The 13574-nt window shown below is 46.5% G+C and overlaps 1 protein-coding gene across 1 annotated transcript; it reads left to right on the forward strand.

The window, feature by feature from the left end:
* The first annotated feature begins 2344 nt into the window (after window positions 1–2344).
* On the forward strand, window positions 2345–3918 carry LOC123430786 (peroxidase 64-like). The gene has a single exon (XM_045114623.1). The coding sequence runs from the start codon at window positions 2708–2710 to the stop codon at window positions 3716–3718; it is 1011 nt and encodes a 336-aa protein (XP_044970558.1). The 5' UTR covers window positions 2345–2707; the 3' UTR covers window positions 3719–3918.
* Window positions 3919–13574: the final 9656 nt, after the last annotated feature.

Consider the following 13574-nt stretch of genomic DNA (forward strand, 5'->3'; position numbering starts at 1 on the left):
TTATCCAAACCATATTGTATGAGTAAACATCACGATCCTCTTTGCCCTAGTATCTAAGTGTTATGTACTTGATGACCTATCATGTCTACCATGTTCTGTTTCCTCGGGGAAGGTTTTCTCTAATACTCGTGTGCGAACACAGTTTCCTTTCCATTATCTATTTAACCTTTCTTGTAATCTAACCTATCTGAGCAGTGGTACTTCCCTGCTTAGATAAAAACCTCGGTTTACAACTCTGTTAGTAAGACCCTGTTACGATTGTGGATAACATTCCGGTACCCGCCGATGGACGAGAACTTTGCCTATTGGCTCGCCTCATTTTAAAGAGCGGGAAAATGGTTCTATTCGTCCCCCGCCCTTGGTAAGGACGTTGTTGCCAAAATAACTGACAGGCTATCTTGTGACATGTCTTGCTACCATGGCCATGTAAGATGTCACCACCCTTCCTTATCTTACCCACATGATGGGCCCATAACCTACAGTTCCACGTGATCGAAACCTGACTCTCCTATACATCTATGATTTCAAAGTATCCATTGAACTTGGCTTCACATGTAATTCCCGAGCCACCGTCCAAAGGACGATCTATTCTATTATGAGGCGCAACAATTATTTTGTTGCTCTGACCCCTTTTGCCTTCTGATCAGGCATCGGATGGTTGCCTACCCGTTTGAAACTTTTGTACCTCGCCTGTTGCCCCCAATGAATTCCCCTAGTTACAACTCGAGAAATAATTCATGTCTTCCTTTGGACGGTGTAATAATTTGATGTTTATTGATTGATAGATATGTGATGAACAATTTGTTTGTATCGATTCATTTGATATGAGTTTGGTATGAATATTTTCAATACATATGCAATTTTATTCCTAATATACATCACATGCTGGACAAAATGATGCCCTATTTTACATAACATGTTGAAGCAAAAATGCTTCAGATGATGTAAAATGCACCTATTGATGATGTAAAACTATTTTTTATGCACGTAAACAAATAACTTTTATGTGCCCAAGTTACATCTTCTATTGGAGATACTCTTACTAGACGGACCACTTTACGGTGACTCATTCACATCATGTCTTTGGATGTTTTACTCAAGCATGAAGGCGTTGCACTTTTGTTTTTCCTTAGAAAAAATGATGGTATGTAGAGAAGATTTAGGTGCTCTGGATGTGACCATTATGTTGTATTAGTATGTTTCAAACACCTTACAAAGACCGGTAAGTTTCCTTGTTTTAGAAATTTGAAGAGTTGACTCATAGGAGAAGAAAGATGGGCAATATCAAGACTGCTGTCGGTGGCGCCGGTAAGGCCTCGACCGGGAACGATTCACATCCGACGGAGATGAGTTAAAATTTAATGGGTGTGAAGGCTTTTGACGTCCGAACTGTAGGTCAACGACGCTTAGGGGAAGGCCTTGGCGGCGACAGGCTCAATGGTGGGGAAGGTTGAGAGGAGGAGGGGCGGAGAGGTTGGCGCGAAAGCATCGCCAATCAAAAGCGACAGACAGTGAAGTGGGAGAAGAGAAGGGATCGACTCGAGGTATAAGGTGACACAACCCTCATAGGTAGGGATGGCACCCGCCATGTTTGGGTACGGGTCGAGCCACCCCATACCCTTACCCGCAATAATCCTACACCTACGTAATTTGGTTACGTAATCTTACTTAAGCTTCATAATCTAAATCTCCGCCGCCTCCTGATTTTCGTGGAGTGGGGCCTGGGCTGTTTTTTCATTCAATCTAATCATGACAAATCAGATATCACGTAACTTTACCTAGAATCTCTACATAGGTGTAGCAAAGCATCCCTTACCCGTCGCCTCAAATATTACCCATTATCCCTACCCATATCCGTCGCGGGGTACAATATTCCCCATACCCGTCATCCGTCAGGTAAATGGGTATCCGTGGATAAAATTATCCAAATTTAAAATAATCAATTTAAGTATTACATAATCATAAACAACAAATTATAATCATAATTTATAAACAACAAACTTCGCGGCAGAAACACATATTCATAAACAGTAGCACATTCTAGACGTTGACTAGTTGCAGGATTTATGTACATACAATACTTCTAATATGTGAATAATTAATATTTAAGGCCTGTTTTCTAGATTATACATGATACGGATTATACTAAATCATATTCGTACCCATTATGCTCAATGAGTTTTAAAAAATTCATTTATATACACATGGCTATTTTTTTGACCCATACATTTACCCTAATAGGGGTTTCATTTGTAGGTATGCGTGTAATGGATACACATTGCCATCCTGCTCATATGAGTAGTGAGCATGGTCGTCATGACAAATGTAAAAATCCTTCAGATTCATCTTTGAGTGAAAATGACTCATAAATGTAGCTGTTGCAACAGAGAGTTATGGCTTTGACTGTTATGTACCCACGCATCATTGTATCCATATTGCCGGCCTATCTGATGACCCAAGATAAAATCCGAAGAGAAAAATTGAGCGCCCCAGCGTCTCTTGTATACATACCACTTGGAGTACCACAACCTAGATTTAGATGGCTGGGCTGGGCTGGGCATACATCACATGCATGCGTTGCACTCACAGATTTGATTCATTGATTGTTTGATTAGGCCACCATGCGGCGGCGATCGGATATATCCTAGCTCACCCTCTATACCAGACATATGCAGCAGCAACTGGTCAGACTAGCCAGCACACTTTAATGGCGCCGCAGCTGCATCCTGATCGCTGCCGCACCTGGGCCTGGTCCTGGCCACGGTCGCCGCTCGGCATAGTACTCCTAGCACTAGCTATAGTGAGCCTGGGCGGCGGTGGCGGCGATGCCCTGAGCCTGGACCACTACCGGCAGAGCTGCCCGAGGGCGGAGGCGGCCGTGACGGCGGCGGTCAGGCAGGCGGTGGCCAAGGACCGCACCGTGCCGGCCGGCCTCCTCCGCCTGCATTTCCACGACTGCTTCGTCAGGGGGTGCGACGGCTCCGTCCTCATCGACTCCACGGCCACCAACACGGCGGAGAAGGACGGCCCGCCCAACGCCTCGCTCCACGCCTTCTTTGTCATCGACAACGCCAAGCAGGCCGTGGAGGCGATGTGCCCGGGCGTCGTCTCCTGCGCGGACATCCTCGCGCTCGCCGCCAGGGACGCCGTCGCGCTCTCCGGCGGCCCGTCCTGGTCGCCTCTGCTGGGGCGCGGGGACGGGCGGGTGTCGCTGGCCAGCGACACCACGTCGTTGCTGCCCGGGCCAGGGGCCAGCTTCGACCAGCTCAAGCAGGCGTTCCACGCGCTGGGGATGTCGGTCAAGGACCTGGTGGTGCTCTCGGGCGGCCACACGCTGGGGTTCGCGCACTGTTCCTCCTTCCAGAGCCGCATCCACGGCTTCCGGCCCGGCGCCGACGTGGACCCGGCGCTGAACCCGTCCTTCGCGACCTCGCTGCGCAGGGCGTGCCCGGCCAACAACACGGCCAGGGGCGCCGGGTCGGGGATGGACTCCACGTCGGCGGCCTTCGACAACGCCTACTACCGGATGCTGCAGAGCGGGCGCGGGCTGCTGTCCTCCGACGAGGTGCTGCTGACGCACCCCAAGACGCGGCGGCTCGTGGCGCTGTACGCGGCGTCGCAGGACGCCTTCTTCAGGGCGTTCGTGAGCTCCATGCTGAGGATGAGCGCGCTCAACCAGCCCGGCGAGGTCCGAGCAAACTGCAGGCGTCACAACTGAAGCAGCAAGCAATGGATCCCCTCCTCCCTCCTCCTCTGTCTCTGCTACATAACTGTATTTCGTTCTGATTAATTCCGGTACGTAGTAACTGTATTGTACGTGTGGCCGGCAATCTACACACATTCTAGTTGAAAAAAGGGCCTACAAGGGAATATCTTGTTTCCTTCAAATAACACTTATAGACATTTTTCACAAGCTTATACGTACTTCGTAGGATATTACTCAAGAAAGTTAAGAGTAAAAGAGAGGTGTGTGGTAGAAAAATGGTTGGTCTGTTGTAAACAACATGTTGGACAAAGTTTATTGTGCTTGCTACAAGTTGTTTAAATCTGAAACTAGTTAAATTACGTTACCGTCTCAGGACTAAAGGATTAAAAACTTTTTTAGGGCATCGCGCTGTCCGGACCTTATAAATCATCCAACATCAGTGGCGGACCGGACCTTATAAATCATCCAACATTAGTGACGGACCTAGCCCACTCGACGAGTATGGACCAACAATGTTACTGTATATATATATATATTTTTATCACATTTCTCCTATGATATTAAAGGTATTTTAAAATCTCAGGGTGGACCATCGCCCACCCTGGCCACCCTCTACCTCTGTCACTGTCCAACTCCGTCCCGTATCGATCCATGACGCGTGTCATCCTACTCAAAACAGTTTCCCGGATCCGTGCCTCCATCCTTCCTATTTTCTCTTCTTCCTTCTTGTTCTCATGCCTTCGCCGCCGTGATGGCTTCTTTCATTGGGAGACCCCTGTCGGAACTCTATGTCTCCGTCACCTCCAGCGCCCATGCAGCGCTCCACCTCGCTTCTCCTTAGTCGTCGTTCAACCCATGTCCTCCGATCGCTGCGTCAGGTACCATCCGCAACTGTTATACTCATCATGTTTGAAGTTGTTTTTTAAAATTTGAACTACTGTTGCATGCAACTATTTTAAGGTATGTACCCTATGTATGCAGTTGTTTGATCGTGCAGACATAAAAAAAATGAGAAATGCCGGATGTATGCGGCTACGATGACGGCCTCCCGCATCCCCGTGTCCGTGGACATATGCGTGAGAAAATTTGAGGGTTGCCGTTGAGAGGTGCCTTTAGTCAAGGTTTGCATCTAGAAAGTTTAAGAGGGGGTCTACTAAGGCAAAACTTAGTTAAAATTGTTGCTAAACGTGGACGGTGCGGCAGGCTGCACGATGTCTTTGTCCCGAGATGCTTCCTTGACGCGGGTGCTGGCCCGTTTGTCGACTCCGACGTAGCACCGACGGAAGTGGTCGGCGGAGATGCAAAGGTGGCCAGGGTTTCCATTCCCGTCGAAATCGAGGCTTCCGATGGCTACAACAACGATTGGCGACACTGGCGAGAATAGGAGGCGCCATGGGCAAGAGTTTAGGGAAGGATCCTTTTGTTGAGAATGGTTGGCGGGCACTCAAAAATGAGAGGGTGAAAGATTTTTGGGCTTAAGTCTCATTTTTTTTTTGAGGGGTTAGTCTTTTTATAGAGTTAGATTAGAGATGCCTAAGGGGCTCTTTGTTTCGTGGGATTGCAAAAAGGTAGGAATGGAAAAAACACAAAATTGCATTGGCATGCCTTAAGGACCTCTTTGATTCGTCCATGGTTTTGATTGCGTTGATGTGTGTTTGATTGCACCGTAAAAAATAGAAAGTTATTTGTAAAAAGGTTTGAGTGGATGTAAATTTTCATATAAGATATTGCAACGAATTCATTATGAAAAATTTGTAAGGGATTCAATAATGTGAAGCAGACAAACAACATGTAAAGTAGTAATGATGCGAATCACAGTAACAACATAGAAAATTATACTCCCTCCGTCCCAAAATAATTGTCTTAACCTTAGTACAACTTTGTACCAGAGCTAGTATAAAGTTGAGACACTTATTTTGAGACGAAGGGAGTATTAAGGATACTGATCCCCTAAAGTTCTCACGGAAATCCTTTAAATCAAAGACCTCTAAAAGTTCGGTAGCATGTACTATTTTTTTCCCTTTAAATCATACACTCTACACTGCAGACAGAATTGCTATTTTCTTCCTTTTAGAAAGAGAAGCAAGGACCGGAGCACATTGTGGGTGCTCTCCACACGCAATGCTCCTCTCTTTTGGTCGGCTGAATCGCCGAGGGTCCAAAGCAGTTCATGGAAGCGACATGAGCGACGCATGGCGGCAGACAGATGCGCTACCTCACATGCATATATATGCTGTACGAGTACGAGGATCGATTCATTATCGTCAGAAATTCAAAACAAAGGTTGCATTCCATAACTGCAAAATGCTTCCGGCCGTTTTTGAGGTCATGCTGCTGCTTGCCTTGCAGTATTATCATCTTGACACGAAGGTTGCGGGGTGCATTCCGAATTCTTGATTTCTGTATTATCTCGTCATTGCCTAGCCTAGCTTTGCCGCCACCCTTGCTTCACCTTCATACGGAGCCCTTAGAGCAACTTCAACCGTGCGATTCATTTCATCCGTGCGTCCGTTTGGGTCGTGGCACACACTAAACGAAGGCCAACGCATTGACACAAACGGACGCGAGTTCGTTTTTTGTCCGCCCGCGATTCATTACATGCTCGAATTTAGGCTGGATTTGCATCGGTGTGAACACGGAACGGGCGCACGCAACGTCCGCCCTTCTCCTCCCCCTGGCCCGCCCTTCGATGGCACATCGACATCATTTCCCTCCAATTTTCCAAAAAACTTTCGCCCACTCGCGCGCGCAACATGGACGACGAAGACCAACCCTCGACACCTCCGCCCTCGCCTCCCTCGCCTTTGCTGGTATCGTCTCTGCCACGGGAGGACCCAAAAGGCCAGCGACGACCAGGAAGAAGAAGATTCTGACGCCTGAGGAGCGCACGGTCCAATCGGCAAGGAGGAAGCACAGTTGGCACGAGCAAGAGGCCGGGAAGGAGATCGCGGACGCGTCCAACATCGCCATCACCGTAGATCGGGAGGCCAAAACCGCGAAGAGCCACCGGCTCATCGATGCCACCACGCGGGAGACCCTGCTGATTCTAGGGTTGAACACATGCCAGCACGGGCTAGTCGTTGCCGCTGTGTCTGCGGACATTACTGACTCATCGTTGCCACTGTTGTCGCGCATGTCCACTACACCGCAGGGGCAAGGCTTCGAACGGTAGCACCCGCAAACCTCCCGGTTGTCCAACTCTACGGGCTTCGGTTCGCCGAAGGTGAGTGTGGTCGCGCCTGCCACGCCAGCGCCCGCGGTGATCCATCTCAACGCGATGCCAATGGGGGTGGATCATCATCTGGGGGTGCGCGCAAACGACCACGTTAGCTCCGAGTCAACACCTTGGGGACGCATGTAACCTATTCAACATATTCCAGCTTCAGAAGACGAGGCCAACCGTGTGTTCATGGAGAGCCTCATCTACGAAGGTGGTGGCGGCGGCATTCCCTTTGATCACGACGACACGCAAAGCCAGGATGGCCGCACCCCTTTCATGGTCGGACATGATGGCATTGGTACCCTTTTGGTGAAGACATGGTAGAACCCCTCATGGCGGATAAACTCAACTTGGGCAGCTCTTTCCCGCTTGATTATGAGTTCCCGGAAGACTATGGCCCTGACGAAGAGGATGATGAAGCGGACATCAATGGAGAGCCATTGTTCGATGAGCTCCCCGCCCAAGGCAATGCAAAGAAGAAGCGGAAGAGCAAACTGACCAAAGCATGTACACTAAATGAGGACAAACTCCTTTGTGAATGTTGATAAGGCATTGGCCAAGACTCCAAGATAGGATCCAAGAAAAAGGCTTTGGCATTTTGGCTAGGAGTGCATCGCGAGTTCCATGAGCGCAAGAAGTTCAAGCCATACCAAATGAAGAGCAATCGTGGATTGGTCTCACTCAGCAAAAGTTGGAGGGTGATACAACAAGAGTGCAAAAAGTTTTGTTCCACCCTTGAGAGCATCGAGGCACGTACTGTGAGTGGCATTGGCATGAAAGACATGGTATGGCCGACATGCTTGCTTATTTTATTGTCCCTTAGCTTGCTCTTTCACTTGTCCGCTCGTCCATAAATGTTGCTTGTCCACTTGTTCATTTGTAGGTCTTTCAAGCTTTGGAACCATTCAAGGCCCAATATGAGGGCAAGTCTTTCAACCTCACTCATTATTGGATGATCATCAACGGCGAAGAGAAGTTCAAAGTGTAATATACCGCCATCAAGCCACCGGGGGGGGGGGGGCTGCAGCCGTTGAAGACCATGGTCAGGGGAAGCCGCCGCGACCGCTAGGGAAGACCAACTCGAAGAAAGAGGACAAGCGTGAGGTAGCGTCCCTTGCATTGCAAGCTAATTTGCATGGCATGATCGCCAACAAGGATTCAAGAGAGGAGAAGCGACGACAAGACAAGAGGGAACAAATTTTGGCCTTCATGGAGTTACAAAACAAGAAGGTCGGTTGGAGGCGGAGAAGCAAGCGAATATGCTAGAGATCGAGGCCACCAAAGTAGCCACCACAGCAACGTAAGTACAACTCACTTGCATGACGAAGGGAGTCGGTATCATAAAGGTGGAATTTAGCGCGGTCTCTCCGAGGAAACGTTCTTGGTTCGAGAAGATGCATACATGACCACGAACAAGATGGCATGGTGGAACACACCCTCATTTTATGTGCTAGCATGTGTGCTCGCCCGCTGCCAAGTGCGTTGTAGGACCCGAAGTATGTCTAGAGGGGGTGATTAGACTACTTGACCAAATAAAAACTTAGCCATTTCCCAATTTTAGTTGTGGGCTAGTTTTATCAATTATGACTAGTCAAGTTCACCCTACACATGGACATCTAAGAGTATAGGAGCGGAAAGTAAAGGCATGCAAATGTAATGTAGAGGGTACGGAAGGAAGATCGAACGCAAAGATTGACACGATGATTTTTGGCGTGGTTCCGATAGGTGGTGCTATCGTACGTCCACGTTAGTGGAGACTTCAACCCACGGAGGGTAACGACTACGAGAGTCCATGGAGGGCTCCATCCACAAGGTGTCCACGAAGAAGCAGCCTTTTCTATTCCACCATGGCTTATGTCCACACAGGACTAGCCTCACTCACAGTAGATCTTCACGAAGTAGGCGATCTCCTTGCCCTTACAAAGTTCGTGGTTCAACTCCACCTCATGAAGTACAAGGCTCCCAAGCGACACCTAACCAATCTAGGAGGCACCACCCTCCAAAAGGTAATAGATGCGGTAGAACGATGAACTCCTTGCTCTTGTGCTTCAAAATATAGTCTCCTCAACACTCAATCACTCTCTCACAGATTTGGCATGGGTAGGAGAGATTGATTTTGTGGAAAGCAACTTGGGGAGGCTAGAGATCAAGTTTCAAATGAATGAATTGTAATATCTTGATCTCAACGTATGAGTAGGTGGCTCTCTCTCGGAAAAATGGATCTGGCAAGTGTAAGTGTGTTCTGAGCACTTCCTCTGCGAATGAGAGGAGGTGGAGGGGTATATATAGGCATCTCCCAAAATCCTACCGTTACAACATTATTGCCCAACTCGATGACAACAAAATGAATCTCGGTGGTATCGAGTTGCACTAAATGTGGCAACTTTTGGATTCTCGGTGAGACCGATATATGAACCTCGATGATACCAATACGATGACCTAGAGCAGTTTCCAAATCTCGATGAGACCGGTTCCAAATCTCGGAAGTTCTGATTCTTTGAATTTTCTCAACATAAATTTGGTCACATGCTTTCGGTTGCACCGATATGAAAGTTGGTGGTACCGAGAGATTAGAGTTTTGGCATAGGATCTGTCACCGGAAAAATCGGTAGGGCCCAAATGGAACTTTTGGTGGAACAAATTTTGTTGTGAAGTATTTGGACAGAGATATTTGTGGGAGAAATGTTGAGTATTTTTGGTGTCTATCTCTAAGCACTTGAGCAACCAATTCATCATAATACCTCACCACCTTTGAATAGTATTGGCTTTTCTATGGACTCAAAAGTGGTTTCTCACAAATGTAAAATGTAGAGTCCTCTTGCTTCAAGCTTGACCAATCCTATGCCTTTCCTTGCATCAAAGGGGTTTCTCCTCACAATCCTTTAGCCAATGCATCTTTGAACTTTTCTGAAATATATACTTGGACAAGATCATTAGTTCAATGATACATATGTTATTAATTTCCAAAGCCACCTTAGGGAGCAATTGTGCTTTCGATCTCCCTTTTTTTGTAATTGATGACAACATATAGATCGAAGCTTCGACACAAGATATAACCAATGATTAGCATCATCGCTTTCAGAAGTATGTGAAAAGCAAGAGCTCCCCCTAAATTTGTGCACTATTTTAAATTTGTGTTTGAATGCAAATGCACAATCAATTACGATCATGGGTCAGTCTTCCATGTCACATACATCTTGGTGGTGCGCATAAATAATATGAATGAATAGTAATGCACATAACATGAAACAAATGAGTGAATGATCATCATGTAGATAGCTTAAAGTAATAACATAGTAACATCAACAATCAAAGCGCATGATCAAACACGAAAGATTAAGTGATCCAAAAGACCAAATGTATTGTAAAACCAAACGCGAGCAAATAAAAGGCAAAGCTCTCTCTCGAAGCCCTAATGATCTATACACTTCTCCCCCTTTGGCAACAAGTTACCAAAAAGTTCAAAGGTCTAGAACTAATCGTCTCTCCGGGCTCGATATCCTCCGGTAGCAGTCGATGGAGTAGACAAGAGAACATCGATGAAGGCTTCTGCGGATTTCCCTAGAGCTGGAGGTGTTGACACTAGAGGTGTAGGAGATGGAGCTGGAGCTGACGCTTGAGCTGATGAAGTTGGTCTTGCTTCTATCACTGGCACAGCCGTAGACCTAGACTTTGTCCTAAACCGAGTAGTCGTGAGAAGAGGCGACTCTTCATCATCACCGCTAGAATGTGATATCTATACCGCATCAACCTCATGCTTGAGCTGCTCAATAGTTGTAGTCAACTCCTTCACTTTGACGTCCAGATCATGGATTTTTGTCTCCACGATCCTCTCAAGGCTCTTCTGGTTCAGCAATATCTTAGAAATATTCTTCCCCATCACTCTAATGGTGTTGACAACAAATGACATCTGCTCCTCTCTAGATCTAAATTGTGGAGCTGGAGCATCTCTAGCTGCCTCTGCCTCTGCTGCCTCTGCTGCCTGACGCATTGTAGCCGAGCTGGGATGGATGGGGTCCATCACAACTTCATTGTCCTTGAACTCTGGCTGTAGTGGCAGCTATGGACAATCAAGTTGATATGCATGCTTGCCAATCTTGGCATTGATGAGCATCCCAATGTATGGTGCATACCCACAAGATCTCTTCTGATCTGCAGCAGTTCTCCTCACAGTCTCTACTATCAAGTCCATCACTTTGAACCAGGTGTGGGTGTCTAAATGGTGCAGCATGTTATTGGAATAATCTCTGATCATCTTGTAATCTCTTGACTTGGGCATGAGGGTGTATCTCATAATGGTGTTTGTTGTAGGTATTCCTGCTTGCAGAAAATAGACAGAGCCAAACTTATGTGTCTTCACATACTGATGGGGCACTGGAATGTACATGTTTTCCATTGAGTTATGATTTATCTTGGATTCTAAGTACACATCCAAATCTCCCTCTTGTTCTTGTGGGGCACCAATGATAGTGGCCCATTCCTCTACTGTCGCCTCATATCGGCGACCTTCCGTCATCCATATATCCTTCCATGTGGATAGAAATGAGAAGTTCAATAGAATTGCATGATCATCTCATCATTCCAGGCATTCATCTCTCTGCCAACAAAATCTTCAATGTAAACTAGCCTGAAGTTCTCTCTCAGATGAGGAAAGTAGTCCTCATTGTCCTTGATGTAGTTCCAGTCAACATATCTCATGTCACTGACTGCAGGACTCTTGTTGAGCAACATTGTCTCATAGAAATCTTGTTGCTCCTTTGTGTGGAAACAAGGACCAACGACAGTTCTCTTCCTGATAGAATATGGATGTGCAATCCTCCATTGCCTCAAACCTTGATCCCTTCTCTTCTTCATGTCTTCAACAACAGGATGGGCATCATCTTGCACTGGCAAGTGATGTCATAGCTTCTTCAGCATAGATGCATCTTCTTCCTCTTTTGCATCAAACTCTGTGGATGCAGAGCCTTTGTTCTTTTGTGCTGCAGGTGTATCCTTAGTAGTCCTCTTGGGAGCTACTGGCTTCTTAGGCTTGGGTGCATAGGGCTTGGGTGTAGTTTTCTTTGACATAGCACCAGCCATAAGCTTCTTATTCTTAGGAGGAGGGGATGAGCTGGAATTTCTTCTTCCTCCTCTTTAGTAGCTCATGTTGAATCTTCATACATAGATGTTGGCCTTCCAACAGCATGCACTATTCTCTTCCTGGCTCTCTTCTGCCCTGGGTTCTTAGCTTGATTCTTTGTCCTTACAGTCCCACTGGGTTGCTCAGAGGATTGAGACAACCCTCTCTTTGCTGCAAGAGACTCTGAGATCTTCCTGGCAGTGACTCTCTCCTTTTGTTTCTGGGATATGATCTCCTTTGGGATAAAATCAACATCTTCCTCATCTAAATTAAACTTCTTCCTAGACGTGGTAGATGCCTTGGGAAAACCATGGGAACTAGTTGTACCTGGGTCAGAAGTTGTCCTCTCAGGACTGCCTGAATCCATCTCAACACAGGGCTCTCTCAATGACTATCCTCTGACCGTGACATACTGACAGACATCCAACCAAACAAGAAGACCGTGTGAAAAGAATTATAAGAGCCGGAGTGGATGAGCATCACAAAAATTAGAAGTTTTTGCAAATTTGAACTCTGAAAAAAAATAGGTTTAACTTTCTGCAAAAAGGGATATCAGTTCCACCGACACAAAATTTTCGGAGTCATCGAGAGTGACATTCTCTTTAACAGAAACTTGGCAAAAGGGAAAATCGGTTTCACCGATACTGTTTTGAGTAGACCTAAAATGAAAATTGGTAGGACTGATTTTTTTTGTCTCAGTGACACCGAGATTCAGTTTTGCGGATTGTTAAGCCTAAGTTCTTCTTTGTTTTCTAATTTACGGGAAAATTCTTCTGGATGGAGTTATTGCAATTGTGGACAAATTTAGTCTAAGCCTATTTGCGCAAGATTTGGAGATGGGAGCCCAAAGAGGGACCGAGATCTTACCCTAACTTGGTGAAGATATCGCTACGACGACAACGGCAGAGGTGATTCCTGTCGGCGGCGAGGACTCTAGTGGCGAAGGTGCACGGGAGAAAATCGATGACGCCTTGGGGACGAGGGCACGACAGCGAGGAGGTGCGGGGAGGCGGGGTTTGAAGGATTATTTGAAATGTTGGGTCGGCAGAGTATATATACCCCCTGGCTATCGGCGAAACCGAGTTGGAATTTTCGGTGCCACCGAGTTCAATAACTGTCATGTGATAGTGAAAATTGGTGAGGCCAAAAATAAACAATCGGTGGTACCGAGAGTGAAAAACTAGATCAACCCTAGGCTTCGGTGGGATTGATTTTTTTAGGTTGGTCACATCGAGAGGCACTTTGGGAGGTTTTGGAAGTCAACCCTTGTCGAGACGGAACTCCGAATGCTCCTCACACAAAGTGTCCCTAAAGTGCTTGCTCAAATTTTTGTGATGTAGCATGAATAGAATTTGAAACGAGAAACCATAGATATCTAGAGAGAGTTACTTAGGCATTCTTGTATATCCAATTGGCCAAATAAAATAGAAAGCCAAATAACAACAATTGGATATCATTGAATGATAAAAATGTGCATACCAACATGATCACACAATAAGATATCAAATAAAACATGGTGAGGATGCACA

This window comes from Hordeum vulgare, chromosome 2H (genome assembly GCF_904849725.1).
Source record: "Hordeum vulgare subsp. vulgare chromosome 2H, MorexV3_pseudomolecules_assembly, whole genome shotgun sequence".
Lineage (NCBI taxonomy): Eukaryota > Viridiplantae > Streptophyta > Magnoliopsida > Poales > Poaceae > Hordeum > Hordeum vulgare.